The sequence below is a fragment of the Neospora caninum genome, chromosome VIII (assembly GCF_000208865.1).
Source record: "Neospora caninum Liverpool complete genome, chromosome VIII".
NCBI lineage: Eukaryota > Apicomplexa > Conoidasida > Eucoccidiorida > Sarcocystidae > Neospora > Neospora caninum.
In genome coordinates, this window is record NC_018395.1 from 4,286,177 (window position 1) to 4,302,164 (window position 15,988).

Sequence of the window (15,988 nt, forward strand, 5' to 3'; positions counted from 1 at the left end):
CTCCAAACCCGCCAGGCGATGCAAGGCCTCGGCCTCCGCCTCGGCGGCTCCGCTGTTGTCGGAGGAACGAAGAGACGAAGACGCGGGAGCAAAGGACGAAAGAGACCGCAAACACGAAGGGAAAGAGAGAGAGACACAGTCGGGTGTTAAAGGTGCTTGTCTGCGAGTGAGTCCGAATCTGGAGCGTCCGGGTGTCGAGACACCGCGCGCGCTCCGCCAGACCCCGTCCTCCAAGGCTCCCGTTCCCGAACCCGCTCGGAGAGGAAGCGCGCCGGTGGATGCGCTCCGCTCTGAGATGGGCTTGGCCGTTTCGCTCTCTCGAAAAGAAATCCCGTATCCGCTGTGGGAGCTCGGCGGAGGCGCGAGAGAAACCTTACCGCCATCCTGGAGCCTCTCCGATCCGGTGTAGGTCACAGCGCGAGACAGCAAGGGCGACGAGGTCGAGACGAAAGCGAGAGAAGACGGACGGCGAGGCGACAGACTGGAAAACGGAGTAGACAGCGGAAGGAGGAGAGAGGGGAACGACGCATCCAAAACCGGTGGTCGATGACCACGCGGACAAGCGTGGTGACTTGACGTGGAACGAGAGACAGAGAGCGGACTGTCTACGGGCCCCCGGCCACCTCCGACTCGGGAGGCAACCCCGCGAGCCCTGCGGTGTACAGACACCGCAAGAGCTCCATGAGGAGAAGCAAGAACGCAGGCCCATGCAGCGGCGAGAAGCAGAGAAAGGCGCAGCGAGAACGAGAAAGGAGGCCGTCCCTTTAGGGGACACGGAAAAGGTCCGTGGTGTGGACAGCGCACATCTCGGCAACTGGTGTAGTCAGATGAAACGTCCGAGCGAACGCGCTGCATGGAGAATCGAGAAGAAGAGGAAGAGAGAGAAACGAAGAGGCCCAGTGGCGACAAGTTAGAACGCAGGCACCGGACGAAGAACTACAAGACGGAGAAGAAGACGGAGACGAGGGAGAAGGCGACTCGCGAGCGGGGGCCGCGCAGGATCTAAGGGAAGATAATGACGCAAGAGAGTGAAAACGGCCTAGGCATGGCCTCCAGAAAGAAGAGAAACGGTGGAGAAAGAGAGGCAAAACTGTGGAAGGTTGAGACCGCAAGCAAAAGAGGGACGAATAGGAGCACGACACACAAGGAGCAGCTGGTGAAACACTCGGCAGACCACCGCCTCGCCATTCACGCGAGAAAAGACATTCTCATGGATTCAAACTTGCCCCTTCGTGAAAACAGACACCTATCCTTCCACGACTTCACGCTTCTTGACAACACGACTCTCTCATGCTTCATCTTCCCCGTCAATGTCAGCCCTTTTTCAGCCGATCCGCGACACACGTGCCTCTCCCCTGCTGGGACCGAAGGGGCGACGTTTCCAGATTATTCGAAAAAATTCGGGACGCCGAGCCTCCACCTATTCACTAGCACACAGGAAGACTGTCGGGAAGCCGCGCCTCCGCGCAGATTTGCGGGAGACAGCAGAAAGCGCGACATACGCAGAAACCGCGGGCGCGCGGCCCGTAATATGCGCATGCACGACTTCGAGATACACTCGACAGGCGAAATCGGTTTCGATTCCGTACAGAATCACCTTTTCTTGAAGGCGAAAACCGCGAACGCCGCTCGAGGAAGAGGAGAGAAGGTCGGAAAGTCTAAAACGGACTCGATGTCTCGCCTCCTGTGATGCATGCCCCTGTCTCGGGTGTACAGACAGCTCGTGTCTCCGTTGTGCTTGTCCAGCAGACTCGCTCAAAGTGCCCATGTTCGGTCCACTCTTTTGAGAAAAGAGACCTTCTCAGGATAGGGAAGTGGGATGGAGTGCGAGTCTTGGCCAAGCGGCGTTTCGAGAAAAGTCCTGGTGTCTTGTATGCCGTGGCTGATTTCGCGGAAAAGACGATCGCATGCAGCCCCAAAAAAAACACGGAGACCGCGGCGGAGTGGAGACGCGGAGACACAGCCGGTGTCAACGGGTCGGACCACGTGGAAAAAACAAATCTCATCATCTTCTTCCGCTATTGGTTTTCTTCTATCACGTATCAGGATGCCGATAGACAAGGAACAGACGAAAGGCGGCAGAAGCAACTCGTGTTCAGGAGTGCAGTCGGGCAACGCGGATACCAAGGAATTACGCTCTGAGAAAGGCTCTGTTGATCAGGCTGGCGTCATTCTGAGAGCAGTTTCGCGCTAATTAGGCGCGCGTGGCTATGTTGGCGTGTCACCATATATATATATATATGTATATATGTAAAGAGAGAGCCTATACGATACATGCACTCACGACAACACTCATATATATACATAGCTGTGTGTATATTTAGTTTCAACGTCACTGCGAATATATACATATGCACGTGTACACATATGGCACCGATATATCAATACATATGGGTATCTATGTTCGAGTACAGAGGGAAGCGTCAAAAATTAAAGAAGCCCTTTTTAGAAACGAAGGTGGACATCGGCTTGCACCGCTTTCGGTGGTGTCTTCCTTGCTTGCGGCGCTTCCTCACGGAGGAACAGGAACAGTGGAACACGCAAACCATTTTCCCGTCAGCGGCGAGAACACTGTCACTGATGGCGCGGTCTGACGCACGCGTAGGGGTGGATGTGCCTCCGCATAGAAGCCAGAGGGAAGATCACAGAAAGGAAAATGCTCGCGTACGTGGATTACAAGGGCGCGCGCCTTTTTGAGGAGAAGACCGCCCCCCGACAGACGCCATTGACACCATCAGATCGTCAGCACAAGGCCTGCTTGGGGAACGTCCCGTTTTTGGAGAGAGACTGCTGCGAGCAGTTATCAGAGCTCTCCTGTCTTTTTTTTCGTCAGACAATGGGGCTCGGCGTTCTTGCATGCACCGGGACCCTCCTGGTTTTGCTGCCGTGCCAACAAGCACTGTTTCCACTTGTTCTACCTTTATCCACCGCCGACTGGAGTCCACTTCTATTGCGCTGTTCAGGTGGTCAGGCGCCTTCCTGTCATCGCCTAAACTCTTGCTACAAACACAGCTAATATCGACCCACACGCCTCTCCCCGCAGATGACTATATACGCAGATGGATACACGTTTATGTTTATTCATGTACGCAACTACTAAACCTTGCGCTGGTAGGTACGTAGCCCCCCTATGTTCGAGGAGACCAGTGCAGAAGAGTGCCGAAATATATATATGTATGTATTCATTTTTTGCATGCGTCGACCATCTACATTATGCACAGGCAACTCGATCGCGCTGTGATCGCCTGGTTAATTTCGTGATAGATACTGGATTTCCGCTTTCCACGACTGGAGCGTGGCCGAGCCTGAGGGGCGGGCATCCACTGGCGACTGGGAGCTCTGCACACTTCTGGCCTCAATCCATTAGGTCTTGGTGAGTCAGCGACGCAAGCAACAAGAGTTAGACAGTTGGATTCTCTTTTTTCTGTTTCCTCCATTCTTTGTGTGACTCTAGGGTTCCTTTGCTGGTGTTGAATCCCCTTCATCATTCAGCGTCGTTCATGGTCAGGAGTTAGTGCAGCAGTACGCGCATTCCTTTGGTCTCTTCTCTAAACACTTCCCGGATCTCTGCCCCGTAAATGGCCTGTCTAAATCTTCACGCCTTCTTGTCTGTCGAAGGAGAATGAGGGCCTCTCTGTCCGTTAACTGCGAGATTTTCCGCTTGACCAACTTTGTGCTGGTGAAGAAAAGCGGTTAAACTATAGAAGAGCCGAGTATTATTCATGCATACCAGGCGTAAAAAGCGTTCATCCAGTAGTAAACAGGTGCCAGGCGAACCTGGCGAGCGTACAGCTGCATGTGGAAGGATTCTGTGCGTCTCCTTTCCGCAGCCGTTACGCTACGTTCACACCTATACTGTTCTCCACAGCTCCGCAGCGAGGCTTGTCCAAGTGTGTGTCTCAATCGCTGTTGCGTCACGGGGAGAAGGCGAGTGCCGTGGCCCCGCGAGGAAGGTGCGTTCTTCGTTAGGCTGTTCAGTTCGGTCTTAAACGGATTTTGTCCCGAGCGCCAAATGACCCACGGGCGACCGGCAGAAGGGAAGGTGACCGTGGCCTTTGCAGAGGAAACGCGCAGGTACGACCAGCGAAGCAACTGAGGCAGACGGCGTGGGAAACAGCCTTCGGCCGGTCCGGAAGGCGCTGAAGACAAAGAAAGGAAAGCACAGAGATTCGAGAGCGGTGCCTTCCCTAGCTACCCCCTGCCGCGAGATTTTCACGGACGATAACCCCGGTGGACTCGGGATTGGACTGAGAGGCGCTTTTCCGTGGGCAACCGGGTGTGGACGAGGCCATCAGGAAAGTGAACCATCCAACAGAAATAGGCGATTTCAACAGAAAACCCTTTCGAGAAAACCTTTCGGTACAAGTGAGCGCAGCCTGGGAAAAACGCAGCGCTGCTGCTGCTTGCGGCGCGCTCGACGTTCCCGGGCTCTCTCAAAGTTCCGCGTTTTCTCGCCAGAGAATCTCGGCGACTCTGAGCGTCCGGCCGAGTTTTTTGTGCCTCGTCCTCCGCACTTTTTACAGCCTTTTCTGCGCCTCTGCTTGTCTTTTTTCCCGGGCTTGCGCGCTTTTCCCCGCCGACACGCGAGGCTCTTTCTCCGCGTGGAAACTCCCGCGCGACACACACTGGCGCGCGAATCTGAGAAAAGGGAGCTCGACACTTTCCTGAAAAGTGAGGAGCGAACGTCGATGCTTCGGGAAACTTCCTTTTCCAGCGAGGCGCGGCGCTACACTGGAAACCTTATTCCCGCGGGTTTTCTTTCCGCGCATCTCCAGTTTCTACGCCCCGTGTTTTGCGCTGCATTTTTCGTTTCCAGCTTTCTCATCTGTGGCGGCGCACCTAGCGACTTTCTCGCGGTTCGCTCTCGCGCGCCGGAGAAATGTCTTTTTTCGTTTTTACGCGACGAGACCCACGCCAGAGAGTGCACTGTCTGTTTCGCTCCTCCCAGTCGACGGAAACTTAGTTCCGGTGACGGTACCGCTCGATGCATGCGGCCGTTTTTGACTGTGAAACGTTTTCCAGCGCACAAGAAACTGCGAGAGAGAACGGACGTCCAGACGCGCGAACGTTTTGACCTTGCGAGGCAACATGTGCATTTTCCAGCGCGAAACGCCGCATCTGATGACCCTCAGCGGGTGTATGTGAGTTCCTGGTCGCTGCGTTTCGCTTTTTTCCGTTTCCGCAAACAGTTCTTGGCTAGTGCTCGCCGGCGGTCACACCTACGGGGAACGGCCTCTTGGCGCGCGAGGCAGGCTTCCTCTGCCTCAAGTCTCTCAGAGGGGTCTTCTGTCACGAGGAAGAGTTGAGGAGCAAAGTGAAGAAACTCGGATGTAACGGCAGCGTCTTCGCAGAAAGCGACGAGTCCGGAACGCATGCGGCAGTGTCTTGGCTCGCCCCGTCCAGCGAGAAGGCTTTGTGCGGTTTTCCTCAGGGTGGACGTACACCCGGGAAACACGCGCTCTCCTCCGCTGAATCGCCGTTCTTCGATTCTCTCCTCTCTTGCCTTTCCCATCTCAACGTTTCGTAGAATACGGGAGGACGGACTGCCCTCGGCGAGATCTCTCGTGCGCCTTCCTTCCTTTCCAGGGACGACGTCGTTCTCGGCCCGGTGTGCCTTTGTGCCTTTCCTGTTGCCAGCGCGACGACACAGAGTCCGTTTGTGGCGTCGATGCGTTGGAAGCTGAAAGGGACTCGAAACGTGACGAAAATCTTCCTGTCGAACGAAAAGGCAAGAACCCCAGAGCCAAGACACTCGCGATTCCGGCCAGGCGCCCTGTCTAGGATTCGATCCGAGGGTTCTTCCCGTCTCACTTCGTCTCTGCTCTCAGGATGGCGCTCTTCTCCAGAGTACGTTTCGCCAGAGGGGTCACGAACAAGAAGAGAACGCGAAAACGTTGGGGAGGCAGAAGCAGGCCGGACACAGACAAGAAAAGGAGGCGGGACAGAGGGTCTGCGCTAGCGACAAAAAAAGAGGGAAACACTATGGGATACTCTGTCTATCTTCCTCGTCTTTCTCTGATTTGATTCCTGTCTCTTTCCCTCTCTCTGATTTGATTCCTGTCTCTTTCCCTCTCTCTGATTTGATTCTTGTCTCTTCCCTTTCTCTGATTTGATTCCTGTCTCTTTCCCTTTCTCTGATTTGATTCCTGTCTCTTCGCTTTCTCTGATTTGATTCCTGTCTCTTTCCCTTTCTCTGATTTGATTCCTGTCTCTTCGCTTTCTCTGATTTGATTCCTGTCTCTTTCCCTTTCTCTGATTTGATTCCTGTCTCTTCGCTTTCTCTGATTTGATTCCTGTCTCTTTCCCTTTCTCTGATTTGATTCTTGTCTCTTCGCTTTCTCTGAGGTATCTCTTCCTTCTTTCCCTCTCTCTTTCTCTCGTGCTCCGGATGTGCCTTCTCTGTTCCTACCTCGATGTGCACCTTTCACGTGCGCATCCCATTTTGTTCCTGTTCTCCCTCACCATCTCATGTTTCCTCCTCTCGCCTTCCGCCTTCCCTGCATGCGTGCAATCTGCAGGTGACGGAGCAGTACGGAGAGTTAGTGAACTTCATCATCCGCCCGCCTCGAGATGACAGCTACACAGACACAGACCTCGGACCTCCCGTCTTCCCTCTCGGCCGCAAAGTCTTCAAACGCACTGGTGCGATCCGAGCGTTTCTGGACAGGAAAAGTTCGACGGCGAGAGAAACCTGCGCTGGCTACAGACACGCAAGAAAGGGCTGGGCATCTTTCTATGGCGCTCACCGTGAATACCTGTGGTGTGTGTGTGTGTGTGTCTCTTCCTGGTCCTTCTGTCTTTCTGTGCCGCGGTAGTGCCCTGTTTACCGTCCTCTTCTTTTCTCTGATTTGATTCCTCTCGCTTTCCCTTTCTCTGGGGTATCTCTTCCGTCCTCTCACGCGTTCTTTCCCTCTCTCTCTAGTGGTCCGGACGTTTTTCCCGAGCTTCTCGCCTGCTGGCTCTTCACTCCCTGCCTTGGGTTCCTGTGAGATAGTACCAGGTTTTACGAAACAGGTTCATCATATCCTCGGAGAGTGCTTTCCCCTTTCCTCGGTTCTCCCTTTCACATGTTGTTTTCCCGTCTTTTCGCTTCTTCTGGACTCTCGACGACGCGGGAAGAATCCGCGTTACCGTTTTGAGCGAGGCTGAAGATGAAGAATCTAGACACCCGAGCTCTGTCGTTTTTTGGATGATTCCTCCTTCCACATCTTCTTTCCTGTGTCGCCTTTAAAAACTCGCAGTTGTCGTTTCCTATATGTGTATCGCTGTGTGTGTGTGTTCCTTCACTTTGTCTTCGTTGGAGGCTTTCCGCTCTCTCTTTTGCCGCTGCACAACTGCGATGGATTCTCTTGTCTCTGTCTCCCTCAGATTTGGAACTGGTGAATCGACGAAACCAGCGCCTGCAATGCAGCCACTACGAACCTACAGATCCGTAAGCTGAGCTCTCGTGGAAAACCAAGTTCCAGAAATGAGACACACGCCGTTTCGTATGGCTCCCCGCCGTCGCCTCGGGTGTCTCCTTTCTGCATACAACCCCCTGCTGCAGCCGTCTCCTATACGCGTGCGTCGCCGAACGCGGCGGATGCCCCAGCCTTTCGTTGTGCCAAAGTCTTTTTGTCTTGTCTCGCCCCTCTCTGCCTCTCTCGCTCTCCGGAAATTCCACACTCGCCTTTCGCCTTCGCTGCCTAAGACTCTTCGGATGTTGCTGAGGTGAAGAAGTTCGCTCCGTGCCGTTCTTCGTCCTCGCGGCGTCGCCAGTGAGTGTGTGTTTAAAGAATGGCGAGTGCGTGGCGTCTTCGAAGCCGAGAGACAGCCTCTTCGATGCGAGATCGAAATGCACAGCCACCGATCGTTTCTAGCTCAAGTGACACTGTCGAGGACCGCGTGAAAAAATTCTGTTCCATTCCGTGGGCGTTTTTCTTTGCGTCCCTCCTCTGTCTCCAGCTAGTCCATGCGAAATCGCAGGCGTGCCTTGCGAACTTCCGGAGGGGAGCGGGGTAGCGAACGCGCTTTTCCGGCGATTTTCAAGACACTGGAAATGATCTTTTTTCAACGTGTCCTAGCCACTCTGCGCAAATCTCTGCCATAGACGCCGTGTGCGGAGGCGCCCTATGCTGATCGTTTCTGAAGCAGCCGTTTGCATGCGTCTTGAGATCGACCCAGAGAGAGAGGAATAGCAATGCATCACCTGCGGGAGATAGACACAGAACGATACGGGTATAGATACGAAGACAGATAAGCATATACATGCATGTGTGCAGATACGCACATATAGGTATACACATGCATATTTAGGTAAGTCTGCACAGGTGGATTCATGGAAATAGAGGGAACGATGTTGATCCATGGGTAGGCACCTTTCTTCCTGCGTTCCCGTGTGTTTGATGGGAACCTACATTTGACTCGCGCTTGTGATTGTTGTCCTTTCTCTTCTAGGTTCCGGCCACAGGAGAAGTTGCCATGTGTGGTGTATCTGCATGGGAACTGCTCCTCGCGAGTTGAGGCATGTAAGGTTCCGGAGCTTTTCGCGACAAGACAGAAACCTTTCCGTTTCGTCTCCTCGGAATACGAAAAGTCGTGTATGCGTTTCAGATGGCAGCCATGGACACCCCAAGTTTCCCTCGAATTCGGACCGTCATACCTTTTTCTCTTCTTGCGCACCGACTGCAAATGTCCGCACATGGCATCCCCTCTTCTCCCGTGTCCGCCTCTGTGTCTCTTCTCTTCTTTGTCTCGGCCTTTTTCTCGATCTTTTTGTCTTTCGTCTTCTCCGTTGGTTTGTTCTCTCTGTGTTGATTGCTGCGCCCTCTCTTCCACTCTCTTTTTCTCGTTTGAGGTTATTCTTGACCCTCAGTTTCTCGCTCCCATTTCTGCCTTCGTGCGCATTCGTTTTCGGATTGTTTCCTTCTCTTGTTCTTCCTCTTCGTCTCCCTCTTCCTCTTGTTCTTCCTCTTTCCCTTTCTCTTGTTCTTTCTCTTCTGGTTCTTTCTTTTCTTGTTTGTCCTTCCCTTCCTCCTGTTCATTTTCTTATTCTTCCTCTTTCTCTTCTTCTTCCTCTTGTTCGTTCTCTTCTTCGTTCTCTTGTCCTTTCTCCTGTTCTTTCTCTTCTGCTTCTTCTTTCTCTTTGTCTTCCCCTTTCCGTTCCTCTTGTTCGGTCTCTTCTTCTTCCTCTTTCTCTTTCTCGTGTTCTTCCCCGTGTTCGTCCCCTTATTCTTCCTTTGCTCACGCGGTTTCTGTCTCTTCGTGTTCAGTGGGGACGCTCCCTATCCTGCTGCCGCAAGATATAACAGTCTTCGCCTTCGACTTCTCGGGGAGCGGCAAGTCTGAAGGGAACTACGTCTCTCTCGGTGAGCGGCCTGCGCGTCGACACGCGCAAGCGCACAGCGGGAGGAGTGGACACCTCACAAAACGCTTGAAAACAAGAGAGAAAATGCAAAGGCGTCTTCAAAAGCGCAGATCCACCACACAGTGCATCAAACCGGGAGGCAGGTGGGGGCCGAAGATCTATGTAGAGACGTGCGAGGTCACCAGGAGATATCTCGTGTGTATGTACATGCCTAGTCGTCTAGCCCCATCAAGGGTGCGTGGGTCTGTCTGAAATCAACTTTCTACAGCTCTCGAGAGAAGCGTGCGCAAGGTCTAGCTCTTTTTAACCCGATGATGCATGCAAACTGACCTTAAGAAGAAAGCGGAGCGCGTCGGGGTTTGCACAGGTGGAGAAGACTCACCTCGAGGGAGACACGCGGAGACACATTTTCACTGACTTGTTTTGTCCACTTTTCTCTTTGCAGGGTGGTGGGAACGAGAGGATTTGGACGTTGTCGTCGAACACCTCAGATCCACGGGCCGAGTCTCCACGATTGGGCTTTGGGGCAGATCGATGGGGGCTGTCACGGCGCTGCTGCATGCAGATCGCGACCCGTCGATCGGCGGCATGGTGAGAGTCGGTTTTGCTTGCTTTCTCACAAATTGCTTCTCGCTTTTGCAGCCACCTCCGTCCGTTTCTCAGTCTGTGCCCGGCGTGCGTTTTGCCCTTCTTTTTCCGTTTCTGTAGGTCCTCGATTCTCCCTTCTCTTCCCTCAGACGCCTGGCTGAGGAACTCGCGGGCGTTGTGGTTGCCTGGAAGCTGCCGCGATTGGTTCTCAACTCACTCCTCGCCATGGTACGGAAGAGCCTGTCGTTTATCTGTCTCTTGGACGTTTTACTTCTTCCAATCCCCGTTCCCCATGCGCGTCTCCGTCGATGGGCCGATCGTCACATCCGCGCTCGGCCCCCGCGCGCCCTGTTTCTCTGTGCGTTGCTGCCGGGGTCTCCTTGTTTTTCTTTCTGTCTCCCTTTCTCTCTTTCCTTCTCTCTTTCCTTCTCTCTTTCCTTTTCTCTTTCTCTCCTTTTCCTTGTCTCTTTCCTTTTCTCTTTCTCTCCTTTTCCTTTTCTCTTTCCTTCTGTCTTTCTCTTCCCTTCTCTCTCTTTTTTTATCTCTCCTCCTCTTCCGATATATCCCTCTCTTCCTCTTCCTTTATGTCTCTCTCTTCCTTTCTCTCTCCGTGCCTTTGAGCCCGCTGCATGGGTTCGTTTGCGTTCTTTTGCGTGCTGTGTTGCCGCTCTCGGTGTCTCTCTCGTCTGCTTTCCCGCTGGGTCTCCGCGCGGGACCAGTGTCTCTATCTATCTGTCTGAGCCTGTTGGCCGCGCGAAAAAAGGACTTTCCACGCTTCTGTGGGACGCAGGTGAGAACAACGATCATCAACAAGGCGTCCTTCGACATCAACAACTTAGCCCCAATCGATCATGTCGAGCACACCTTTATCCCCGGTAAGGCCTCACGGATCATCCCCTCGATGCTCTCATCACATTTCGTTCTCCAAGGCGACGTATTTAAATCCTCGCGTATCTCATTGCGTGGGGGACGTAGACCCCTAGACCTAAAAATGGAGATGGGAGCAACGGGAGGGCTCGAGCAGGTCAGTCTGTCGTTCCACTCTCTCTCTCTCTCTCCCTAGCGCTTCGCACGTGTACCCCTCGCCTCTGTCCAAACCCGTAACCTCAAAAGGCACACTCGGCGACCGCTCGGCGCCTTCGCCAACTTTTCGCGCCCCGTTATCTCTGTCTCTCTGGTGCGCGCAGCCTTGTTCATTGTGGCAAAAGACGACACCTTCATTTTGCCATCCCACGGCGAAGACTTGTACGCCAAGTACGCAGGAGACCGAAACATTCTGCACGTGGACGGCGATCACAACAGCGTCCGGCCGCGGTTTTTGAACGACTCCGCTGCGATTTTTTTCCACACGTGTTTAACCGTGCAGGCGCTTCGTGCCGGCCAACGCGCGGACCAAAAGTACGCGTCGCTGACTGGTTCCTCGCTCTTTCCCAATAACTTTGTGAGACAAAGGGAAGACCAACGGAAAGAGAGACATCGACACAACGGCGACGCGTGCGGAAGACAATCCACTCTCCATTCGGCGGGAAACGGTTCCCTCAATGGCGGCGACGCATGCGGCCACGAAGTACGGCCTTTGCTGAGTGGCGTAGAAACGGAAACGTTTCTTCTCTCGCCCCTCTCATTTAGACACCTCGTGATGCGCCTCGTGTTTCTGTGTGATTGTGAATGCGCTTCTGTGTGCCTGAATTTTTTCGCTACCTACATCTGGTCAGAGTCTTCTTTCGCCGCCTTGTCTCTTCTTTTTGTCTTCGCGAAGTTCGTCGAGTCGCGTCAATCTCGCCGTTCTGCCTGGCTCTTTTATCTCCACACTTTTGTGCGTGTGGCGGCGCGGCGTCGCCTTTGGTTCTCTGCTGGATATGCGCAGTTCTGTTTCCTCGAGTCTTATCGGCAGACGTGAATCTTCCTCGTTTTCGCGAATTCCCGTGGCCCACGTTGCATGCAAAACAATCTGCTGTTTGCTTCAGACTCGGTCGGCGCCTGGCGAGGCAGACCAACGCGACGCCTCCCTCGACTTTGGTGAGGTTCCAACTTTTCGACAAAACTGACGGAAAACCTCTGCTCGCGCAAAGAGCCTGCAGGCACGCACTGCGGTGACAAAACATCCAGGAATAAGATTCTTTTTTTCGTCGTCCTCTTCCCCCCCGACTCCTCGTTCTTCTCCCCCCCCTTCTTCGCCTTCCTTACCCCCCTTTCTTCTCCTCTTTCTTCCCCCCTTTTCTGTGTATACCTTCACCCGTCTTGGCCTTTCCTTCTTGATTCTGTGCTAGACTGCTTCAGTCTTTTTTCTCAAGTCGCTTCGCTGTCGCGTGGTGTCTCTGGGCCTTCAGGCGAGCTGCCGCTCCTGCCGGGTTCGACTGCGTCCTCGCCGTCTTCCCTACGCTCCATTCGTCTCCGTTCACGTCAGACGTCTACGGCGTCTGTTCACAATCTCCGCGGCGACTCTCGACAGCGCACTGACGAATCTTCTGCCTCTGCTCGTCCCTCGTCCTCTTCGTCCTCTTCGTCTTGCGCCTCTTCAGCTTCCTCGTCGACGTCGCCTCAAGCAGTGAGATCTTCGTCGCTCTTTGGATTCCCGAGGAGTCTGTGGCGGGCGCATTCGGGCGGCTCCCAGCCAGCTGAAGGCAAGCAGAGAAAGGAGGGAAAACCCGCGAGAAGCGGCGCTCTCAGGGTTGCGAATGCGTTCCGCAGGCGTAACAACGAGGAAGAACAGACGCCGCGTGCTGCCGAGGACGGGGCGAGTCGCAAAGCGTCTTTGCTCAACCTTGGCTTCGAGGGCGAGGGACAGGGGACTCGAGGCGTGACAGAGAGAGGCGCCAGAGAGAGACGAAGCGAGTCGGAGCCCGACGGGGCGCTGAGGGAGTACAACACAGACGACTTTCGAGAACTGTTGACAGACGACGTCAGCGGAGACAAGTCGCTCGGCGCCGCCTGCCACAACTTGTATGACATGCGACGCCCTGAGGCCGCGTGGGGATTCGTCCCTGGCAATTCCGGCGGGCTGCAATTCCTCGCGTCCGAGGGCTATCTTGATGACGTAAGTCCGAACGAAGCGGTCCCTCCACAGACAGCACACATGCGGTTTCGCCTGAACGCTCGGCAAAGATCCCGTGGCGAATCACGTCCCTCCCCCGGTGGCAGTCGTGTATCTACGTCAGGGTTTTGTGTGCCTCGTCTTCATTTGCCGTGGAAACGAGCTATCAATTGACATACTGTCTTTACATTTTTATCTACCTCTGTCTCTCTCTCTCTATATATATATATATATATATATATATATATATAGGTGTGTACACGTATGCGTAGATGATTTGCACTGGAAGATATTTGTGTTTTTTCGCAGGAGGACGAGATTGTTCAGCGTGCCGTCGCTTTGTCTCTGGAGGAGTACCTTTCGTCTCAGAAGAGTCGCCAGAACTCGGCTGAGGCCGACGGGCCTGCGCGGTCGATCAGCAGCAGTCAGTCGCTTCCTCACGTGAACGAGGCGCCGGATACCGACCGTCTGGAGCTGCAAGGTCGGACGGAGGCGCAACAAGGCAAGGCCTTGGAGATGCCTGAGGGAAAGCTGGAAGACGAGGGCGGCCAGCCGTGGACAAGTGTGCCGCCTCGGAATGCCTCTCAGACACAAGGGATGAAGCGAAAGGAACGTCTCTGCGCGCTTCTCGAAGACGCCGAGCAGCTGAGAGAGAAGGGAAACGAAGGCGGAGACGCGCGCGAGCAGGCGAGTGATCTGTGTGGCGGAATGTGGGACCGTGGCGGGATCGAAGAAGACAGACTCTCGGACAATCGACGTCTCTCTCGTTCGCCTGGTGCCTCGCAAGTGTTCCGACAAAGCGACCAAGCTGTGTCGCCCTCGGGATCGCCTCGGCCACCTCTGGCCCTGCCGGGATCTTCTGGTTGGCCCGAAAGTGTCTCTTCGCCCTCAGGCGCCGGCGCCTTGGACCCACTCTCGCAGACCGCAGACCGGGCGCCGGAGGCTCGAGGCCGATCGCGCGCGTCGCTCTCCCGGTCGTCGTTTTCGCGCCCCGTCTTCTCCTTCTCATTCTCGAAGAAGAAGGGAAGAGACAAAAATGCAGACGCGGCGGAGTGAGAAATACAGAATGCTGAGCCTTCACGGAACGGGGACGGCGCGGGCGCGCGTCGAGGTTTCTTTTCTCGGTCGCTCCCCGCTCTCGGTGTCGGGGGAAAAGAGACAGGGTGAGAAAGAGAGGGAAGGGGGTCGCGCAGCAGGCGGACCCCGTCTCGTCGTTTCAGTGCACATCATCTCCGACTTTGGTCCGTTTGTTTTTCCGACTTCCGCAAAAACAAACATCAAGCAAAAATCGCACTCTTGTAATTATACGCTTTATCTCGCGCGACATCCCTCGCACAGACGGCACTCTTTGCCGCGAGTCGGCGGTTTCGCTGGCGCCACCAGGAACTGCTGTCTCAGTCTCCTGGACAAAAACCACACACTCTCCTCTTCTTGGCGCCTTTTCCCCCGCTACGGTTCTGCCATTCCGGCTTTCTGCTCGACGGCTTCTCGGCTGTCTCCCCCCTCTCGCTTCGCGAGACACAGTCCCTCGTTCTTCCGCCGTCTCCCTCTCTTTCCTCCTTTCGCGGTCTCTCTGTCTCCCTTTCCTCCTCTCTCTGTCTCCCTTTCCTTCTTTCCTTCCCTTTCTGTCTCCGTAACTGTAACTTTGGGGCGTTTTCCTATTCCAAGGTCCGAGGGCTGCGTTCATTCTTTCCCTCGTTTCTGTGATTTTCTCCGTTGGTTTCCGCACACATTTGCTGTCGCTACACTGGGTACTTCTCTCTTTCTCCTCCCCTCCGCTCTCTTGAGAGAAGTGTGAAAATGCATGTGTTGGAAATGCAGAGAAATCTACAGACCGCGTGGTCTCAAACGCAGCCTCGAAGTCAATGCTCCCGCAGCGGAGAGACATCCACGGGAGACAGAGTCTCGGCAGAACGTTGCGGCTCTTTTACACTTTCGCCTTTCGTTTTCAATCTCCTTGCAGTCAACTGTGTCCTCATGCGTGTACTACCATGGAGACGCAAATGCGTGCGTACAGTGCCTTGTAGGCGACATTAGGCTCAGCAGTCACCAAGTACGGTAACTGCCACGTTTCCATGGCAGTAAACGTTCCCTGATCTGTGCGCGAACGCGGTAAGCAGCGCGAATCAATTGAAAAAATGCTCCACGGGAAGGAAAACGGAAAGCTCAGCTCGTCCAGAAAAAGCCGAGGCACAGTCTCCCTTCGCCTTGTTCCCCCTCGGCTACGCCTTTCACTAACCTCTAAGGAGTGATGATTACCGTAACGCATCTGATGTGCAAACACGTTAATACACCTAAATTCGACACAGAGAACGCGAGACATCAATAAAAAGATATACAGACATACACAGAAACTCATGCATATACATGCGCATATATACATATATATATATATATATATATGTTATGTATGTAAAGCGATGCATGCATACTCTGTCAATGCGGAATCTCAAACTGTATCTCTTTGACGGGAGTTTAGAAGGCCCCCATGCAGAAGAACAAAGTGCGTTTCCCTGTTCGAATTTATCCTTTCTGCGAATCTGACACGGGGGAAAACGTCTCGGATTCCCAGCAAGTCGAATCCATTTCTCAATAACCCTTTCCGGTTTCATCCATGTTTATCCTCTCTCGCAGTGTTGCATTCCATGATTCCAAAGTCGAGATCTCTGAGGATGCTACGGTGACGCGGGTACCCCGACAAGAAACCCAAAACAATCCAGTCCCCACATATAAGCAACTTCCTCTTCGCCCCACAACCTACAGATGCTTTCCCCTTTCAGTTTACTGCAGATCACCAATCGTATAGTATATACATGCATATATGAATATATACATATATACATATATATATATATATATATATACACGTATGTGCACCTAAAAGTGGAACTATATATGTACACTCATAACCGTATCTATAATTTTTTCTGTATAAAAAGACGGCTACTGTCTTTCCTATACGTATATGTATATATGCATACATCGCATCTGCAGATATATATATATATATATATATAGAT

General features: G+C 53.6%; 1 protein-coding gene across 1 annotated transcript; it reads left to right on the top strand.

The window, feature by feature from the left end:
• Positions 1–5,829: 5,829 nt before the first annotated feature.
• Positions 5,830–14,024, top strand: NCLIV_035460 (Alpha/beta hydrolase, related; the record flags this gene model as incomplete). The annotated part of the gene is made up of 12 exons (XM_003883748.1): positions 5,830–5,847; positions 6,519–6,642; positions 7,369–7,432; positions 8,437–8,507; positions 9,252–9,347; positions 9,792–9,937; positions 10,055–10,162; positions 10,725–10,809; positions 11,122–11,332; positions 11,802–11,953; positions 12,265–12,971; positions 13,278–14,024. The coding sequence occupies 12 exons, from the start codon at positions 5,830–5,832 to the stop codon at positions 14,022–14,024; spliced, it is 2,529 nt and encodes an 842-aa protein (XP_003883797.1).
• Between the last annotated feature and the right edge of the window lie 1,964 nt (positions 14,025–15,988).